This window comes from Indicator indicator, chromosome 30 (assembly GCF_027791375.1).
Source record: "Indicator indicator isolate 239-I01 chromosome 30, UM_Iind_1.1, whole genome shotgun sequence".
NCBI classification, from domain to species: Eukaryota; Metazoa; Chordata; class Aves; order Piciformes; family Indicatoridae; genus Indicator; species Indicator indicator.
The window spans coordinates 4,138,983-4,156,227 of NC_072039.1; the positions used below are offsets into that span (position 1 = coordinate 4,138,983).

General features: G+C 37.9%; 2 protein-coding genes across 2 annotated transcripts; one reads left to right on the forward strand and one right to left on the reverse strand.

Annotated features, from left to right (window-relative positions):
- Positions 1-211: 211 nt before the first annotated feature.
- SPATA22 (spermatogenesis associated 22) lies at positions 212-5,368 on the reverse strand. Its single transcript, XM_054394439.1, has 8 exons — positions 5,326-5,368; positions 4,795-4,923; positions 4,006-4,060; positions 3,778-3,873; positions 2,419-2,764; positions 1,986-2,115; positions 1,117-1,214; positions 212-403 (listed from the first exon to the last, which is right to left on the reverse strand). The coding sequence occupies exons 1-8, from the start codon at positions 5,366-5,368 to the stop codon at positions 212-214; spliced, it is 1,089 nt and encodes a 362-aa protein (XP_054250414.1).
- A 2,493-nt stretch (positions 5,369-7,861) lies between these two features.
- On the forward strand, positions 7,862-16,066 carry ASPA (aspartoacylase). Its single transcript, XM_054394312.1, has 7 exons — positions 7,862-7,924; positions 9,615-9,878; positions 12,199-12,394; positions 13,591-13,684; positions 14,441-14,548; positions 15,465-15,574; positions 15,854-16,066. Exons 2-7 carry the CDS (start codon positions 9,640-9,642, stop codon positions 16,064-16,066), a joined length of 960 nt encoding a protein of 319 aa, XP_054250287.1. The 5' UTR covers positions 7,862-7,924; positions 9,615-9,639.
- The last annotated feature ends 1,179 nt before the right edge of the window (positions 16,067-17,245 follow it).

Here is a 17,245-nt window from a genome sequence, read left to right on the forward strand (position 1 = left end):
CGTGTTATCACATAAGTAACTAGGAAAGACAAGCTATGAAAAGTAATAATGGAAACTAAACACTGGCACTACCATTTATGGGAGAACACAGCAGAGTGATATTGTCAATTATTTAATCAGATTTTCAGTATTAGTTTTGGCAAGCTCTTTAGGCTGTGCAGCCTCTATGGCTAACAAGGAGTGAAAATCAGTTTGGGGCAACCATTCTGACTTACATTTCATTCAGTGTTTTGACATATGCTGTCATCTCCACATCTGCAATTTTAACAAAGTCTTGGAAAGTGTTTTGCTCTTGAATAGTTGCTGGTCTTACAGAGACGCACTTGAAAATGTTCCTTTTTGCATCATAGTTTCCCATGCACCTGTGTACTCGACCTCTAATTAGCCTTGGAAGCTCCCGGTCCTTTATCAAAAGCACAACAAACAAACAAAAGAATTATCACCTTTCTAACATAAAAGCTTTCAGAACACTCAGTTGTTAAATGCTCATGGATTTCTGAAGACTACATCAAACAAAGGAGGAATTCACATCAGCTTTTTGCTAATATCAACTACTCAGAAGCTGAACTGGAAGTTCCACCTTTTTTCTGCTAAAAGAGAAGCCTGATGATACCCAAGGAGTGACTGGATTGTTTGAGAACAATAAATATCCAGCCTTCATTTTACACAGAGATTTTAAACAACCTTCCAGTATTTCAAGGGGACTACCAGAATAGTTGGAGAGGGACTATTTACAAAGGCATGGATTGACAGGAAAAAGGGTAATGGCTTCAAAAATGGAAGAAGCTTGGTTTGAATTAGACATTAGGAAGAAATTCCTCACTATGAGGGTGGTGAGGGACTGGAAGGGTGTTGGCCTTGTTGTGGAGGCTCCAGACCTGGAAATGTTCAAAGCCAGGTTGCATGGGACCTTGAGCAACCTGGCCTAGCAGGAGGTGTCCCTGACCATGGCAGTGGATTGGAACTAGATGATCTTTAAGGTCCTTTCCAACCCAAACCATTCTGTGATTCTACGATGATGCTATGATTTTCTGTTTTATCAGAACATAGTATTAGCTTCACAAAAGGGATCATCACCAGTGGTGTCTGTGTTATGCATGGACACAGAATACCTACAATTTCATAAAAGACACAAGGCAGACTCTCCTTCCCATCTCTCAAAAGAAAGTTCTTCGCCCCGTATGCTCCAGGTGTGACTGCAGAATCAAGCATGCCTGTACCATTTGGCAGAAATAAACCATGAAGTCAAGGTCAGGGTACTACCAAGTGTGACATACAAAGATACCAGGACAACATTCACTACACAAAAACACTGAGATAGATCAACTCAACATCAGCTTTCTGTGTGATCTTGTGCTGACAGCATTGGAAGTTCCAACAAATTATGGACTTTACATAGTCCTTGAACAGTATGATTGTGCATGATGTCTCTAAACTGAGTGACCAAATGTGGTTTTTAGAATCTCACCATAAACAGGTTATTCACTTGTGCAGCAGAACACAACACGATTCTCTTGAAGTTTTATTAACCTTGATTTAATATTTAGTCATTTCAGTCTATTGTCAGGTTCATTTCTCAGATAACATTAATTAAAAAGCAAGGTGAAGCTCACTACAAGTCACCTCTGTTTAGAACTACTTCAATTTATTCCCAGACTGTGTTAAAAATTATTGTAAAACCAAACCTCTCTACAGAAGGTTCCTATTAAAGAGGAAAATGTATTGGAACACGTTCAAAAAACAAGGAAAGAAAAGAAACAGGACAGAAAGAGCTTAAACATTGGAGAAGGATGTATTATTAATGTTATACCTATTTTAGTCACTTTTGGTAGCTGAATGGATCTCCCAGAAAGAAAATCAGACAGTACCCATGCCAGCATTTTCTGGATTTAAATTTTTCAACTATTGCACCTACAGTTAATAACATTTTCTCTTGGCTTTGTCTTCCCATTGTTATCAGTTCCAGCACAATCTAGCATGCTTACCTAAAACTTCAAACAGCAATGCAGTTTTGTAAGTATACTGACTCCAGTGCCTCATACTTGCAATGACTGCAGATATGATCCGCAAAGAGTTCTTTTTTTCTTTAAATTTTAATTGAGATGTTGCAAATTCCTTTCAGAGGAAGAGGAAAACTCAAGTGAGAGATACACACACGATTGTACAAGGCACACATACATTTATATGTTAAGTATCCAATGTGTACATTAGAATTAGAGTATTTGTTCAGACTGTACAAACAATACATGCCTGCCAATTCATACACTCATGCAAAGGACTGTAGGTTATTCTTATAGGAAAATCTCAATCTAAATTTTCAGAACTGAAGGGTTTACTAAGGCATCTTGGACTGATGAAAGCCTCATCTTGCCGCAATTTTGGGTGTCCTTACTGTTTTCCTTCCTATTATAAGTTTACCTGACTTTTGTCTTCTGGAACACAATCAAATTTGTTTTCATTAATTTTATTTTGCTGAATATTGTTAAATTTATATGCCAGACTAGGATTCTGCAGACTTCCTGAAGCAGTGTTAGGTTTCACTGGCCACCATCCTTGAGATGTAGATGTTTGACTGGTTGTTTTGATGTGCTGAGATGAATTACGGTTATCAGAGGGGTTTTGCTGCTGAGCATTTTTCAGACTATTGGAAAGGTTTTCAAACTTCCGAGCAGTCCCACTGTCAGATCTTGAATCTGTTGTGTTTGTTAATGGAGTGTACTTGTTTCTGTTCCAAACCTTAGTACTGGGAGCCTTCTCTCCTGCCCTGTGGTACAATGTTAGACAGAGTTCAGTATCATGATATCTATTCTGAATATAAAAGCAATCTATGTGTTGTTGGCATAGCTTTAAAAACATCTGTTAAATATTCAGACACAAAGCACTTGAGTGTACACTTAAATGCATCCATACATAGGGCAGTGACCACACCTGTCCTTAAATCCAGCTGAATTCAGCAGACCTTAAAAGCTTGCTCAATTATTGTCCTTCCCTGTAAAAAGGGATCTTTCTGGACAGGGGATTCACATTTTTTCCGTAACTCTGAAATAAAGTAAGCAAAGTTTCTTCCCAGAGTGCTATTCCAAAATTCTCCTACCACTGTCATTACTGACATTACTATTTCCAACACACGCCTTTATAAGAGCAGTTCAGCAATTCCTTCCAACTCTCTTCCACTTTGCCTTTGAAGGCACTTGTTTGAAATATTGACTGTCTTTGCCATTGGAAAGGAACAGGAGGAAGGGAAGAGATAAAAGTACAATTATAATTTTTGCTGAAAGTTTTCCTGCCAGCTCTAGGCATCTGAATCTGTAAGGTTTTCTTCGGTTTAAAAAAAACACAGAGTTCCTAATTATCTTTAGTTTTGATTAAATGTTTTGATCTACACTCACCCTAATGTGCACTTATTGAAGCTTATTTGAATCTGTTGGTAAATTTGGGTTGAAAGTGGGCAAAGCTGCAAGGGGAATCTCAAAAAAAATCTCACATGAGAACAGCAAAATGCAGTCAATATTTTTATGGTTAGAACTGAATTTTGGCCTGATAATAAGATTGATTCTGGGTCTAATTAATGGGCCTCATTAGATACACAAGAAAAATACTTCATTTCATTGGGTTTTGGCTCATAAGCACAATGGAATTATTGAGGACCACAGTGATCATCTGAGAATAAAAGGGTCTTTCAGAAAGCTATAAGAATACAGAATAATGTCAGATATATTTTCATATGAGAATAATTTCAGTTAAGGAAGTGTAACAAAGATTAAAGACTTAACCAACCTGCAGGCATACATGTTTTTTCCAGAACTTGCTAGATTAGGCTTTGATGCATTTGGTGGTTTCATGGGGGAAGGAGCCATCTGATGTTCTGTTTGGCTTTCAAAGAGAAGTTTAAAGTATCAGCAACATAGCAGCTTTATTGTAGGAGGTGCACAGGCATGAGAGTTTGTGAAACAATTAATACCCAAATAAATACCAAAAAGCAACAAATAATCTGTTTTTACATACCCATTGTTTGCTGCTTTCGGTAGTTCAGCTACTTCTGGGTTTGCAGCTCCCCAGTCTGAATCTCAAAAGACAAAGGATTGAATATAGATACAAACCGGAAAGGTTGAAAGGTGGTAGGTCTGCTTAGGGCTCCTAATCTTTATCTGCTTAACAATCCACAAACAGGCTCACACAGGAAGGACAAAAAAAAAAAAAGGGAATGATTCATTAATATCTGTAATTATAAGGCAGCCTCTAACCAGTAGGTTGCTGCTTTAGATAATGGTGAAGTTGCATACATTAGACTTACCAGCACAGAGACTTTTACTTTATTATAAACTTTTTCATTTTACTGTAAGTAAAACAAAGGAAGTACTAAAAGCAGATTTCTGCATCATTCTTCCCAAGCAGAATTTGAACAACAGACACTCTCTTCTGAATTGCAAGAAAGGCATCTTACAAACCTTTCTTCTTGTTACACAGGACTTGAATGTTGATTGAAATCAAGTGAAAACAAAAGGTCAGAGTTTCAAGAGCCTCTATTTAAATGCTGGTGCTACTTCATTCTCTCACACACAAAGAGTCAAACTCCCTCTAGGCACGAAGTATAAAAAGCTCAATTGTATAGAGGAGAAAGAAATTTCCTGGAGGACATTTTGTACATAATGAACTTCTCAGAAATAAGCATAAAGGTTGCAAAGACTTCTTGAGAAAGACAATGGCTAATTTAATGAAGCACAGTCATAAAGTTAAGGTTTATTTGGATTTAGAGCCATTTAAAAAAAAAAAAGAAAAGAATCTCTTATTTACCAAATGATGTGGGAGAAAAGTCATAAGTACGAGTCCCAGAACCGGAACCTGGCTCATTTTCAAGTGGATTTGAAGTAAGGGGCTGTCTATTTCTTTTTTTCTGATTGAATAGAGGCACAGGCAGACAACCTAAATTTTAAATTTAAATTTCAATAATACAATATCAATAACAAAAGGATACACAACCTACACTTAAAATATGTACATAAAATTACTTAACAATTATTTTACAGCACCCATAGGAATGACATTCCATAAAGTCATAACAGATCAGGCATTGCCTCACACAATTTCTATTCTCAGCCTTCCATCCTGCACATAATCCCATAAATGAAACCTTTCCCTTAGAGACCAATCCCCTGACTCCATTCAAAATCTTGCCCTATGCTGCAATAAAACAGATAACTCATACAGGTCCATTTAGGAAATGTGAGTCTAGGACTGAGCACTGTATATCCTGTAGGAATAGTTCATCTGTGTGTATATATAAGCATAACGAGGTATGAATATTAAAGCACAAATGGATGGTACCTGCTGTGCTGCGAGCTGAGGTGTCAGCTAGACCCCTTTTCATTTCTTTGCTGAATCTTAATAGGCAACAATGTATTGATACTCCAGATACGCTGTGTGGGAATTAGAAAAAGCAAAGTAAAGTAATTCATGTTGTAAACACACTGAAATTTGATACAGTTTTACGAAAGTTTCTCTCAACACTGTATACTCAGTTACATGCATCACTTCAGACACAAGCCTAAAATATGTGAGCAGTGGTACTGAATGTAGAAGATCCATGGGTACATAAGTAACATGCAATTGCTCTTTGCAGATTAAGTCCACAAATGTTTACATTTTTGAAGTCAAAGTTGTATTCTCTACATTTTTTAAGTCAAAGTTGTGTTCTCTACCTTTTTTTAGTGCTGTAAAAATGCTGAGTTCATTTCTGAATTTAAAAGTACATATGCATTAAAATACACCAAGCAATAGTCTAGTGGAGTTCCTGAGGGGTCGGTACTGGGACCAGTACTATTCAATATATTCATTAGTGACCTGGATGAGGGAACAGAGGGCACTGTCGGCAAGTTTGCTGATGACACCAAACTGGGAAGAGTGACACACTGGAAGGCTGTGCTGCCATTCAGACAAACCTGGACAGGCTGGGGAGGTGGGCAGGAAGAAATTGAATGAAATAGACAAGGGCAAGGGTAGAGTCTTGCATCTGGGAAAGAACAACTCCATGGACCAGTATAGCTTGGGGGCTGACCTGTTGGAGAGCAGCATGACAGAAAGGGACCTGAAGGTCCTGGTGGACAGAAGGATAACCATGAGCCAGCAATGTGCCTTATGGCTGAGGCAAATGGCACCCTGGGGTGTATTAGAAGGGGTGTAGTTAGTAGGTCAAGAGAAGTTCTCCTCCCCCTCTACTCAGCCCTGGTGAGGCCACATCTGGAATATTGTGTCCAGTTCTGGACCCCTCAGTTCAAGAAAGACATCAGGGAACTACTTGAAAGAGTCCAGTGCAGGGACACAAAGATGCTGAAGGCGGTGGAACACCTCCCTGCCAAAGAAAGGCTGAGGGAGCTGGGTCTCTTTAGCTTGCAGGAGACTGAGGGGTGACCTTATTTGTGTTTATAAAGATGTGAAAGGCGAGTGGCAGGAGGATGGAGCCAGGCTCTGCTCAGTGATGTCCAATGATAGGACAGGAGGCAACAGGTGCAAGCTGGAGCAGAGGAGGTTTATGTGAACATAAGGAAAACCTTTTTCACTGTGAGGGTGATAGAGCCCTGAAACAGGCTGCCAAGCAAGGTTGTGGAATCTCCTTCCCTGGAGATGTTCAAAACCCATCTGGATGCATTCCTGTATTGCCTACTCCTGCTCTGGCAGGGCTTTGGACTGAATGATCTTTCAAGGTCCCTTCCAACCCCTAATGTTCTGTGAGTCTATGTGAAAGCTGTAGCTAAAAAGTAAGCTAAGAAGGGAGGTGATATCAGACCAGCTTTCGCAGTGCTTCACACGTCAGCAGCACCAGGCATAGGCTAAAGCTGCCTGAAGTCCCCTCTGGTGTCTGAAGGACAGGGCTGAGCTGGAGCCCGCCAAAAATAACGGCCCAAGCAGCCTCGCGCCCGAGTACGGGAGCAAAAGGCGGGAAGCTGCTGCCCGCGCTCACTCCGCAGCCGCCCGCGGGAGGCGCTCGGGGAAGGAGCCGCTGCAGGCGCCGGCCCCGGCCGGTCCCACACTGGGGAGAATGCAGCAGGGCCGGCAGGAGCTGTTAAATCAGCCCTCGGTGGGAGTTAATTAAATAATTACCTTCTTACCCGTGGAACTAGCACATGTAGAGTCATGGTCAGCACTTGGAGAAGCCGGAGCAGAAGCTGATGTATGAACACAAACATAGATACGAATAAAGCAGTCTGCATTCGTCATGCTGGTTTTCCTCTTCAACCACTGTTCTGGGTTTTGCATAAATGCTTGAACACAAACATAGAGACAAATACAACTGTCTGCATTCTTCACACTGATTTTCCTCTCCAAGCACTGTTCTGGGTTTCACACTTCAACCGTGTTACCTTCTGACTGGGTTTTGTGTAAAAATCTTAGTGCTCAGCTGACTCTAGCCTGTCCTGGTTTTGTAATCCTTTTTTCTCCAGCCTTTGAAGGCTTTGGTGAGCCACGTTACACTTATATATACATAACCCCTTGTGGCTTTGATAGCTAGACTTCATTTAATTTATATTTTATTACTACATATGTTTTTCAGCTCATGGCATGTGTTCTAAGCTTTCAGATCCACTACCAGATAGTTATATATAGTACGTAAAGCCAATCTGAATTCTTAAACTAAATATGATCCTATGTAACTTTTCAAAGTAAGTATTTGCAAAGCACAGGAATAAGGGATTGGATTAATTCAGAAGAGTGAAATCCTTCAAAGTGTTTGCATTTATGTGGCAAATTTGCAGGTGCCTGTAATGTCCTGGGAGAGCAGGAGTTAAAAGCTGTTTGGAAGTTAACTGCTCTAAGGATATAAAAGAAGCCTCCATGGCTTTAGTTCTTAAACTCATGTTTGGAAATGCACTGTATCTGTCCTAAGAAAGCTTTTCTGAGGAGACAAACTTCCTGCATGTGAAATGAGGTAAGTGCACAGGCAATTTCTGTGTATTTCATTCAGCGCTTTGCAAGGAATTTCAACCCTTACAGCACCACCAGCAACAAAATATAAACTATACATACTAGCAGTGCATGTCTGCGTTTTGCCTTTCACTCTTCCAGCTGCTGTGGTGGTTAAATTCTGCAAACCAAGATTCAGAGCATGAGTCATTTTTTTTTTTTCAGGCAGTGTGTAAATAGCTGTTTTGGCACCACTGCTAAAGAGGCTGGGGTCAAAGGACAGTACAGACTGGCCAGTACTGTAAAATACAACTTTACTGCTTTGTTTAATAAATTAGTATGATTAAATATCCGTCAGCTTCGAAGCACAGCAGTAATACAGTTGAGTGTTTAAGTAAACAGTCTCTCTATTAACTTTGCCATAAGGTTCAGCAAGCCTGTATACATAAGCTGAAACAGAGAGAGCCACTTTTGTAGGAAATATATTCCTGGCTGAACTTACCCAGATAAATTCTATGTTTAGGTTTCTTTTGTAGATCTATAGTCTATCAGCCTGGGTTATAAAGCCTCTCCCAGGCACTAGCCAAATACTTTCTCAGTCACTGGAATATAATCTTAATAAAAAGGAGTTGATTAGTAAATGTTCTTTATTCCCTTGCAATGTAACATTTATTATATTTATATCGTGTCAGATAGCAAATTGCAAATACTCTGTTGATTGCAGCAGTAATACTTATTTTCTGTTATTAAGACTTTTTATTCTAAATGTTTTGATCCTCCTGATGGAAGTTATGGCTGCTCCTTGGCTTTAGTCACATGAATGCTTTTGGAAGTGGAGGAAGTCAAGTTGTTGACTAAGGGTTTTTTTTGGATGAGATCTGCTTTTGGTGGTCTAGATCTGTTTGCTTCTTAATAAGAGACTGCAGAAATTAGAAGAGTTGTCACTGCCACATTATTCTATATGTTAGAAACATCTGTGTTAGCAGATCCTGCACTAGAACTAGAGCCAGGAATACTGGGTGAGTCAGTTGTGGATAAATTGCACTTTAATTTCAGCTAGTGTTCTCTCTAATCACTGTTCTTCAGATAATCTAAAACAAAAAAGGTCATACAAGCAACAGCAAACTTTGAGGAACTCAGCTCTTCTTGGTTTTAGATGAAAGTACTTGATGTTTCAGCATTATGTGTTGATCTAGAGCCAATATATGATTCATATTTTACTGGTTTTGCTCACTTTAAATCATTCTGCTTTTGTATACTGTAATATCTGTGTAACATAGAACATACATGAGTATACTTGTTACACCCAGTTTGCAAGGCAAAATTGTCAGAGGTATTGAGTGCATGATTAAAGATTATATTTAAAAAGCCTTTTCATACTGTCATTAGTACCAGACTTACCTATGTATCGTATATGACTAGGGATTGCCTGGAGAAGTTAACTTTTGAACTGTGTAACAGTACCATTAACAGACTTGGAGATATTACTAAATATGGCAAATGAAGGGGAGGGCTCCTTGAGAAGGAGGAGTGTCAGGTTAGCAACTCCCTGCCTTGTGACGGCACTTGAAAACTGTTAGAGAAATGTTAATTCACTTTCATTCACATCTGACCTAAGCAGCCTTGAAGAATTTCCTATTAAAAAGAATAAGAAGAATTTTTTATTTTGGTTGGAGACAAAAGTTTTACTTTATTGTTTTCTCTTCTGCTTTCAGCAATTCTTAGAGCTGCTGGCAAAGCATGACTTCCTCCTCTGTCGTTGATAAACCTCCGGTAAGACGGGTTGCTATCTTCGGAGGAACTCATGGCAATGAGTTATCGGGGGTATTTTTGGTCAAGCACTGGCAAGAGAATGGAGCTGAGATTCAAAGGACAGGAGTGGAAGTGAAACCATTTCTTACCAACCCAAGAGCTGTGAAGAAGTGCACTAGATACATTGACTGTGATCTGAACCGTGTTTTTGACCCTGATAATCTTGGGTAAGAAGAGTTGCACTTTCTGTTGTTTTACTTTTCTGGGTTTTAAAACGGAAAGGAGCTTTCTTTCCAGATTAAAATGTTACCACAAGTTCCACTACTATTTAAACTGTGCAGTCACATAACTGGAATGACTGACCTTTAACCCAAAAAGAGCAAATTGCATGAATTTTAACAGATTGACTTTTACACTATTGCTAGTAGTGTGAGTCTCAAACAACACAAACTTAAACACTGCATTTTAAATTAGAGTAGCTGTATTTGTATAAACTTAAGTATTGCTGTTCTGAGCTGCAAAATCATTATTTCTTACATTTTCTTCTGCAATTCAGTTTGGGAACTCTTCTGATTACAACTGCAGGAAGACAGCAGATAGAAGCAATTTAAAAGCAGACATCTGAATATCTGAAAGAGCAGTACACAGACCAGGGAAGGGTATTTAATTCTAGTTATACACAGTAAAAGATGAAAATTTGAAATTAGCTAAATTAGAAATAATATATTCTATGGCAAAGTGATAGCCAAAAAAGTTTCAAGAGTTTAACTCATTATTTTAGAAGAAATGCAATGTATAATTACTGTAAAATATTAATTGGATTTAGATTTCTAATGAGATTTGATGTCTCTTTGTCTTTGAGACACTGATTCCAGAAGTGTCCTCTCCTGTACAGACATTCTTACACTTGGTACAGTTGCATGTTAACCAGGTAATTAGGATTCAGAAAGGGCTTAATGGTGAATATCACTGAAAGAAGTCTCTGTCACATCTGTTTTCTAAGCATGCTTATTCTTACCCTGCATATCTTTTCATATTGCTTTTCATCTTACAATTTTGTTGTTATTCTATGTAAGATAAACAGACTTTTAAACACAGAAGTGTTGAGGCCATTCTTTTAGTTGCTTACTCAGGACAAACATAGGGAAAAAAAACCAAACAAAAAAGTTTGTGTTTGTTTTCAACTGCTTTGAACACTGTAACAGAAGCAGAACACTTGAAACACTAACAGATTGACACCTGCAGGTTGTCCTTGTTAACTTGTCCAGCCCTACAACTACACTACTGACTGAACACCTTCACCTTCTCCCTTTAAGCACAGACCTTTCAAGATTACAAATTATTTTAGAGAAAAAGACAAAGGAAAGTGAAATCCTGATACTACTGATACAGTCCCATTACCTTAGATAAGAAATAGTAGTTTAACAGTCTTATGTTAAAAGAAACCTTGCATTTCAAAGACAACTAAAGAATATGAAGCTAGATTATGTGATGTACAGAAACATAATAGGAGCTTGAGGGGCTCGTGTTAAAATTCTAATCCACTCACTTTCCACCAGCAGATCAATTGCAAGCAGACATTCTGTGTTCCTAATAGATGTCTTGCCATTCCTAATACTCCATCATTTTCCTCAGCTACCTCTTCTGATGCTTAAATAGCCATGCGGTTAGTAAGGTGTCCTGTTAGTTTTTACAAAACTTTCTTTATGCAACTTAATACCAATATTATAACATTAAAATATTGCAAAGCTTGAGCTGTGTTGAGAAAGAAAACTGAGTTTAGTGCAAAAAAACATTAGGTATGTGACATTCGCCTTGAGTAGTGTCCCAAGCCTGTCACCAAACCCAGACTTGCTTTCTGTGGAACAAGTCTGAACCTACAGAGGCTTTGTACACTGCTGAGGTGTAGCATAGATGTCTTGGTCTCTCACATCAGTTTCCAACAGAGCCCTTACATGGACAGGAAGCAGATTACAGACTTGTACTTAGGCCAAAACTGTTTTTCAGAAGTGGAGTCACAGTCACCTGGGATAACCAGTGTTAAACCTTGGGAGGAATACATTTGAGGTAGCAAAATGTATGAGCTTTGAGGGTCAGGAGGGCTCAAAACTGATCAGCATAAAAGAAATAAAGCAAGTTACAAAAGACTGTGAGTGGGAAAGGGCATGGACCAATACATGAATATCATCTTCAGTAGGTCGTGGGTCCAGTCCTGGAAGTGGCTTAAGCTGTTGATAAATTGAGTTTTCTGCATAGAGGGAAATTTGAAGATGTAAAGAGATAAAAGAGAAGTAAATAATTTTCATCTAAAATCACATAAATTCTTTCCACTCTTCTGCACAAGATACATAAGTGTAAGACCAGTTTAACAATCACACTTGTTTTTCCAACCACAGACTGATTATGGTTTAACAGTTTGGTAATTAAATAGGTGATCTCAACTCCAATCAGTTCTGGAATTCAAGTAGAAAGAAAAGGGTATACATATTTTGTTGACTGTAAAGCCATGGAATGAGCTCACTAATTTCTTTGTACTGATATTAACAGCAGGACAGTGGTGGAAGATATTCCATATGAAGTGAGAAGGGCTCAGGAAATCAATCATATATTTGGCCCCAAAGGTAGTGATGATGCGTATGACCTTATTTTTGACCTTCACAACACCACTTCTAACATGGGTGGTACCCTTATTCTTGAAAGCTCCAGGGATGACTTTACAATTCAAATGTTTCATTATATCAAGGTAAAACTAATTTAAATGAACTATTAAAATAGATTATTAGTTGTAATGTTGTATTACTATATATTACTTTGTAGTTTCTTTAAATATAGTATTTTTGTTCTGCAAAACTGTTTAAAATATTTAATCACTCATAGGATGGGGTTTTTAATCAGAGATAATTAATAATTTGATTATAATATCAGGTAATTCAGATCTAAACTCATCATAATCTTGATGTATTAAAATGGGTGTGAGTAAGACTGATGGGCAAAAAGGAATGCTTAAATAACATCTATAAAAATGAATGTAATCTAATCTGCCTTCACACTGATCTGTCAGGAAATGGGATAAATTTGGGTCACACATGCTAAATAGTTAAACATTAATTTTATGAAATAAAGTCATGTAAAAAAATAATGGTAGAGGGTAATGACAAATGTTCCCTTCGCCAGGATTTATAGGAACAGCAACACGGCTTTAGAAGCTGTTGGATTCTGCTGTTCCTGGGGCTGATGAGCACTGGGAGAGGGGGGGCTGCAGAAGTGCTGGCTTAAGTGGAAACTGGTTGAAGTACCAGTGACCTAGACAGTGACTGATGGAATTGAGGTTAGGCCAACACTATGGGATTGCAATTAGCTTTTTTTTCCCTTAGCAACAAGATATATCTTAACATTTTTTTTTTTTCTTATTAGATGTATCCCATTTAAATGCTTCTAAAAAGATACAGAAATCTCTTGACTAAAATTCTGTGAAGAGCAATAGTAGGCAGCCATCAGGAAAGAGGCCTGAAATAGGTTTATCTGTCAAAAAAAAAAAAAGCTTAAAATAAGGCTTAATTCACAATCTGTCCCCCCCACAAGAAAATCTAAGTCTGACAGAAAAATACTGGAAATCTGCTTTTCAGTATTTTGATTCTCAGTTCTGGAACACTGCTGAGCAGATTTTTCTTCCTGTTAGCAATTAAAGTCCAGAGCTGTGTTCAGTTATACAAGGAGACAGCAAAGTGCAGCGGAGCATGCCTGGCCTGAGTTAATGGAAAGGGGACCAACAAATGCAGCTTTGTCTATTTTCTAAGGGTGTCCTACTTCTTTGAGGGCCATGAAATAGAGGCAACATATTGAAGACATTGTGTAAATCGCTTCTGCATCAGTAATCTTTTGTGGCACAACATTTGAAAATATTTGCATAACAAAGCTGTGTTTAAACCATCTCCACAGAACGCCCTGGCTCCAGAACACTGCCCGGTTCTGCTGATTGAGCACCCCAGCTTGAAATATGCAACAACTCGATCCGTAGCAAAACATCCTGTTGGTAAATATGAAAGCTAAAGACAATTCTTACTCACCAAAAATATTTTAAAAGAGGTCTGTTCATGTCATGATATTTTACAAAGGGCTGTGATCACCAGTAGCTCTTTTTTGGCAATATATGTACTGAATCAAATGTGTATGATTATCTCTTCTTCTGAAGAGCTCTGACTTATGCTTGACTTACAAGATAGAGAAGCCAGATGGAAATTCTTAAACTCAGTTAACCCACTGTTTGCAGAAAATATTTATAATGTATGAAGGATAAGGAAGAAGTTACAGCTTCAGAAAGAAATATTTAGGTCTTCTAAATAAGCCTTGATTGTTAGCCAAGAAGGGGAAAAGGGAGTATGTGATAAAGGAAGAGGGAAATGATGTTCTGCATGGAAGTGGTGGTTAACTTTTTCATTTATGGAATCAAAGACATAACCACAGGGTTAGTTTGCTTTTCATATTGAACAATGAGTTTTCTAAATTGGAGCGTCGAAAGACAGGATGAGGAAAAGACTTAAGAGAAAGAAATATACATAGTGACCCGTTCTCTAACCCTAGCAGCACACTCAGAAATGTACATGTGGCTCTTTAAACTGATCCCAACTGTGAGCTGAATTTTCTGTTTGCCTTAGAAAATCACATAACTCTATTTTACATTTCCTTTCAAACATAAAGCACAAACCCAACCAGACACCTATTTTTGCTCTGTAATCTTAGCATGTGATATATTATGGCTCTATTAATAATGCCTCTCATTTGCACACAGGTGTGGAGGTGGGTCCCCAGCCACAGGGTGTTCTTAGAGCTGATATTTTGGACAAAATGAGGAAGATTGTCAAACATGGCCTTAATTTTGTGCAACTTTTTAATGAAGGTAAAGTACTGGCAGACTGTTGCCTCTTGGGTCATGTCAGTGGACTGTTTCAGGAGAACATTTTGTAAAAAAGTTGGTATGGCTACAACATTTTATAATTAAACAGGTAAAAGGGGAGGGGGAGGATTGTTCTTCAGACCACTCAAGTGTTGCCTCAATCACAATTTCTGTTAGCTCTTTGGGTAGCTTTAAGGCTTTTGCCTCTTTCTGGAGGCTCTAAGTTTGTTGATTTTAATCTTTCATTTGCTTTCAGAATCTGAAACAATAGCTACCTGTATAGCAGTTTCTACATGGAGAACACACATTAATTAATGATGAGAAAGAAGTGATTCTTTTACAGGCCTTGTATGCCTCAATATTTAAAGTTAAAGGTCAATAAATCATGTAAGATTTTGTTATTATGTTCTGTCTGAAATACAGACTGACAAAAGTAGATGTTTAAAATTATTTTAGAGTACATTTTCTTAGAAGGCTTTTTTGGAAGCAAAAGGAGAACAGAATATAGTTGTGTGTGTCAAAGTCTCCATGATTGTGCTGGAATGGTGGAGATGAAATAGCCCTGATCCCTTTCTGTGTTGTGCAGCACTATCGAACACAGGTATTTAATTGATTTCTTCATCTACAAAACATGTATTTTTAAGCATACAGTGAACAGCCCCATTTCAGCAGCAAATTGAGATCAGGGTTTAAGATACTACAGAATCTGAGTGGACAATCTTTCAGCAACTTGGCTTTGAGGGGACAAAACCAAATCTGGAGCTAGACATTTTTATGGCACATGAGCTAATCACTAGTGTGTAAACTTTAACGAGTACAGCCTGATGATTTAAACCATTCTAAAGAGAATAAATAACACATTGTTCCATTTAACAGGCAGATGTTCATTCTGACATGAAATTACAATTATTCTTTCTAGGAAAAGAATTTCCACCATGTACAATTGAGGTTTTTAAAATCATGGAGAAAGTAGATTATCCCAGGAATAAGGATGATGAAGTTATTGCCATTATTCACCCTAAACTGCAGGTAAATTCTACAGTAGTTTCCATTGGTGACATTTTGGAAGTGTTTCTGTGTTGTTTCTGCTACATTGTAGTATATTTTAATAGGAAATATTTAGAATGAGAATGTTGCCAATGGGTTTATTGAATACTTTAGACCTTCCCTATAGTAAGTTCTGTCAGCAAGGTCATACAATATTTCAGTAACTGGAGAGAATGGAATTGCTGAACAGAAACTCAGAAATCCCATGAAATACACAAAACCTGGAAAGTAAATACATTCTATTTTTGTTCTTTCTCTAAGGATCAAGACTGGCAGCCACTGAACAATGGTGATCCTCTCTTTTTGACTCTTGATGGAGAAGTAATTGCATATAAAGGGGACTGTACAGTCTATCCAACATTTATCAACGAAGCTGCATATTATGAAAAGAAACAAGCTTTTGTAAAGACAGAAAAACTGAAACTCACTGCAAAGCACATCAGATCCTCAGTCTCAGCCCAGAACGTTTCTTAAAAGCTTATTACAGATTTTCAGTATATTAAGTGAATTCCTTCTCTGAAATCCAGTGTGCCAGGGTAGGAATTCATGGAATGAATAAATAAGTGCAGAATCTAATTTGAAATTGTAATTTAATTAACATTGCTGAGCACTTTTAAGATGAAACATACTGCCATGATGCTGATTAGGATTGTTTACTTGTTCTAATACATTACTAGAGACACAAAGAAGAAATACTATTTTAATGAAGTTTGTTAGTTCATGCTTTATAAAATTAAACAATATACCACAGAGGAATTAAGTGGCTATAAAACTGCAGCCAGCATCATATAGAAAGGTGCTCATCCACAAAACTACACTATATAAAAATGGCAGCATTTCTACTTCATACCCCCAACCCTCCAATAACCAGCACTTCTGTAAATGAGGTGGTCCTTGAAACTAATTCCTTGGATAAACAAACCACATGAGACAGAAGAAAGAAGGGAGAGAAACAGGGGGAGGGTCTGGATATCATCTTAATTTCTGCCTGACCCCTGCTGTGCTGAAGTGGAAGCCTAAGGGTTTGGGTTATTTGATTTTTATTTTTTTTAATATATACTTATAAAGGTATAAACTAAGCTCAAAACAGGATTTGTGAGACAAATACACTCAAGTGAAATGTGAAGCTTGTTAAATTTAAATTATTACAAGATTAGTTCAAGCTGTTCCTGATTTAACATTAATTTAAAGACAAAAATGTTGAATTTAGAAAGTAGTAGTCGGAAACATACTGGAGCAATACTCAGATTCAGGGACAAGTTGTGCTCACCCATTGGAAACTGCAATTTCCATTGCAATAGAGACCAGAAATGTTTACAGATTCATGACTTTCTAGGTGTGTCCACCTACTGCTTATAGCATTTTCTAAGTAAAATTTTAGTCAGCTGCTGTACCCCAGATGTTTTGAGGGAAGAAGGCAAGGTTAGGTAACTAATTACTCAGGTTTTGATGAAAGCAAAATGCACAAACCATACCTGAGGATTTCAGAATGGGAATTAAGAGGAACTCCATATGAGGAGGCTTCTGAGAATATTGAGACTGACTTGGTCTGTATTTGTAAAGACACAGCCTCTCAGAGGAGCTGAAAAAGAGGAGAAAATGGAGATATAATTAAAGTTCTGAAGCTATTTTTAACATATTTGACAGTAATTT

Coding starts and splice junctions, on each gene's coding strand:
- ASPA (XM_054394312.1), top strand. CDS start 9,640: ATGACTTCCTCCTCTGTCGTTGATAAACCTCCGGTAAGACGGGTTGCT. Junction 13,685..14,440: donor CGTAGCAAAACATCCTGTTG/GTAAATATGAAA, acceptor ATTTGCACACAG/GTGTGGAGGTGGGTCCCCAG. Junction 14,549..15,464: donor TGTGCAACTTTTTAATGAAG/GTAAAGTACTGG, acceptor TATTCTTTCTAG/GAAAAGAATTTCCACCATGT.
- SPATA22 (XM_054394439.1), bottom strand. CDS start 5,368: ATGAAAAGGGGTCTAGCTGACACCTCAGCTCGCAGCACAGCAG. Junction 4,924..5,325: donor CTCAGCTCGCAGCACAGCAG/GTACCATCCATT, acceptor TTTAAAATTTAG/GTTGTCTGCCTGTGCCTCTA. Junction 2,116..2,418: donor TTCCAGAAGACAAAAGTCAG/GTAAACTTATAA, acceptor TTCCTCTGAAAG/GAATTTGCAACATCTCAATT.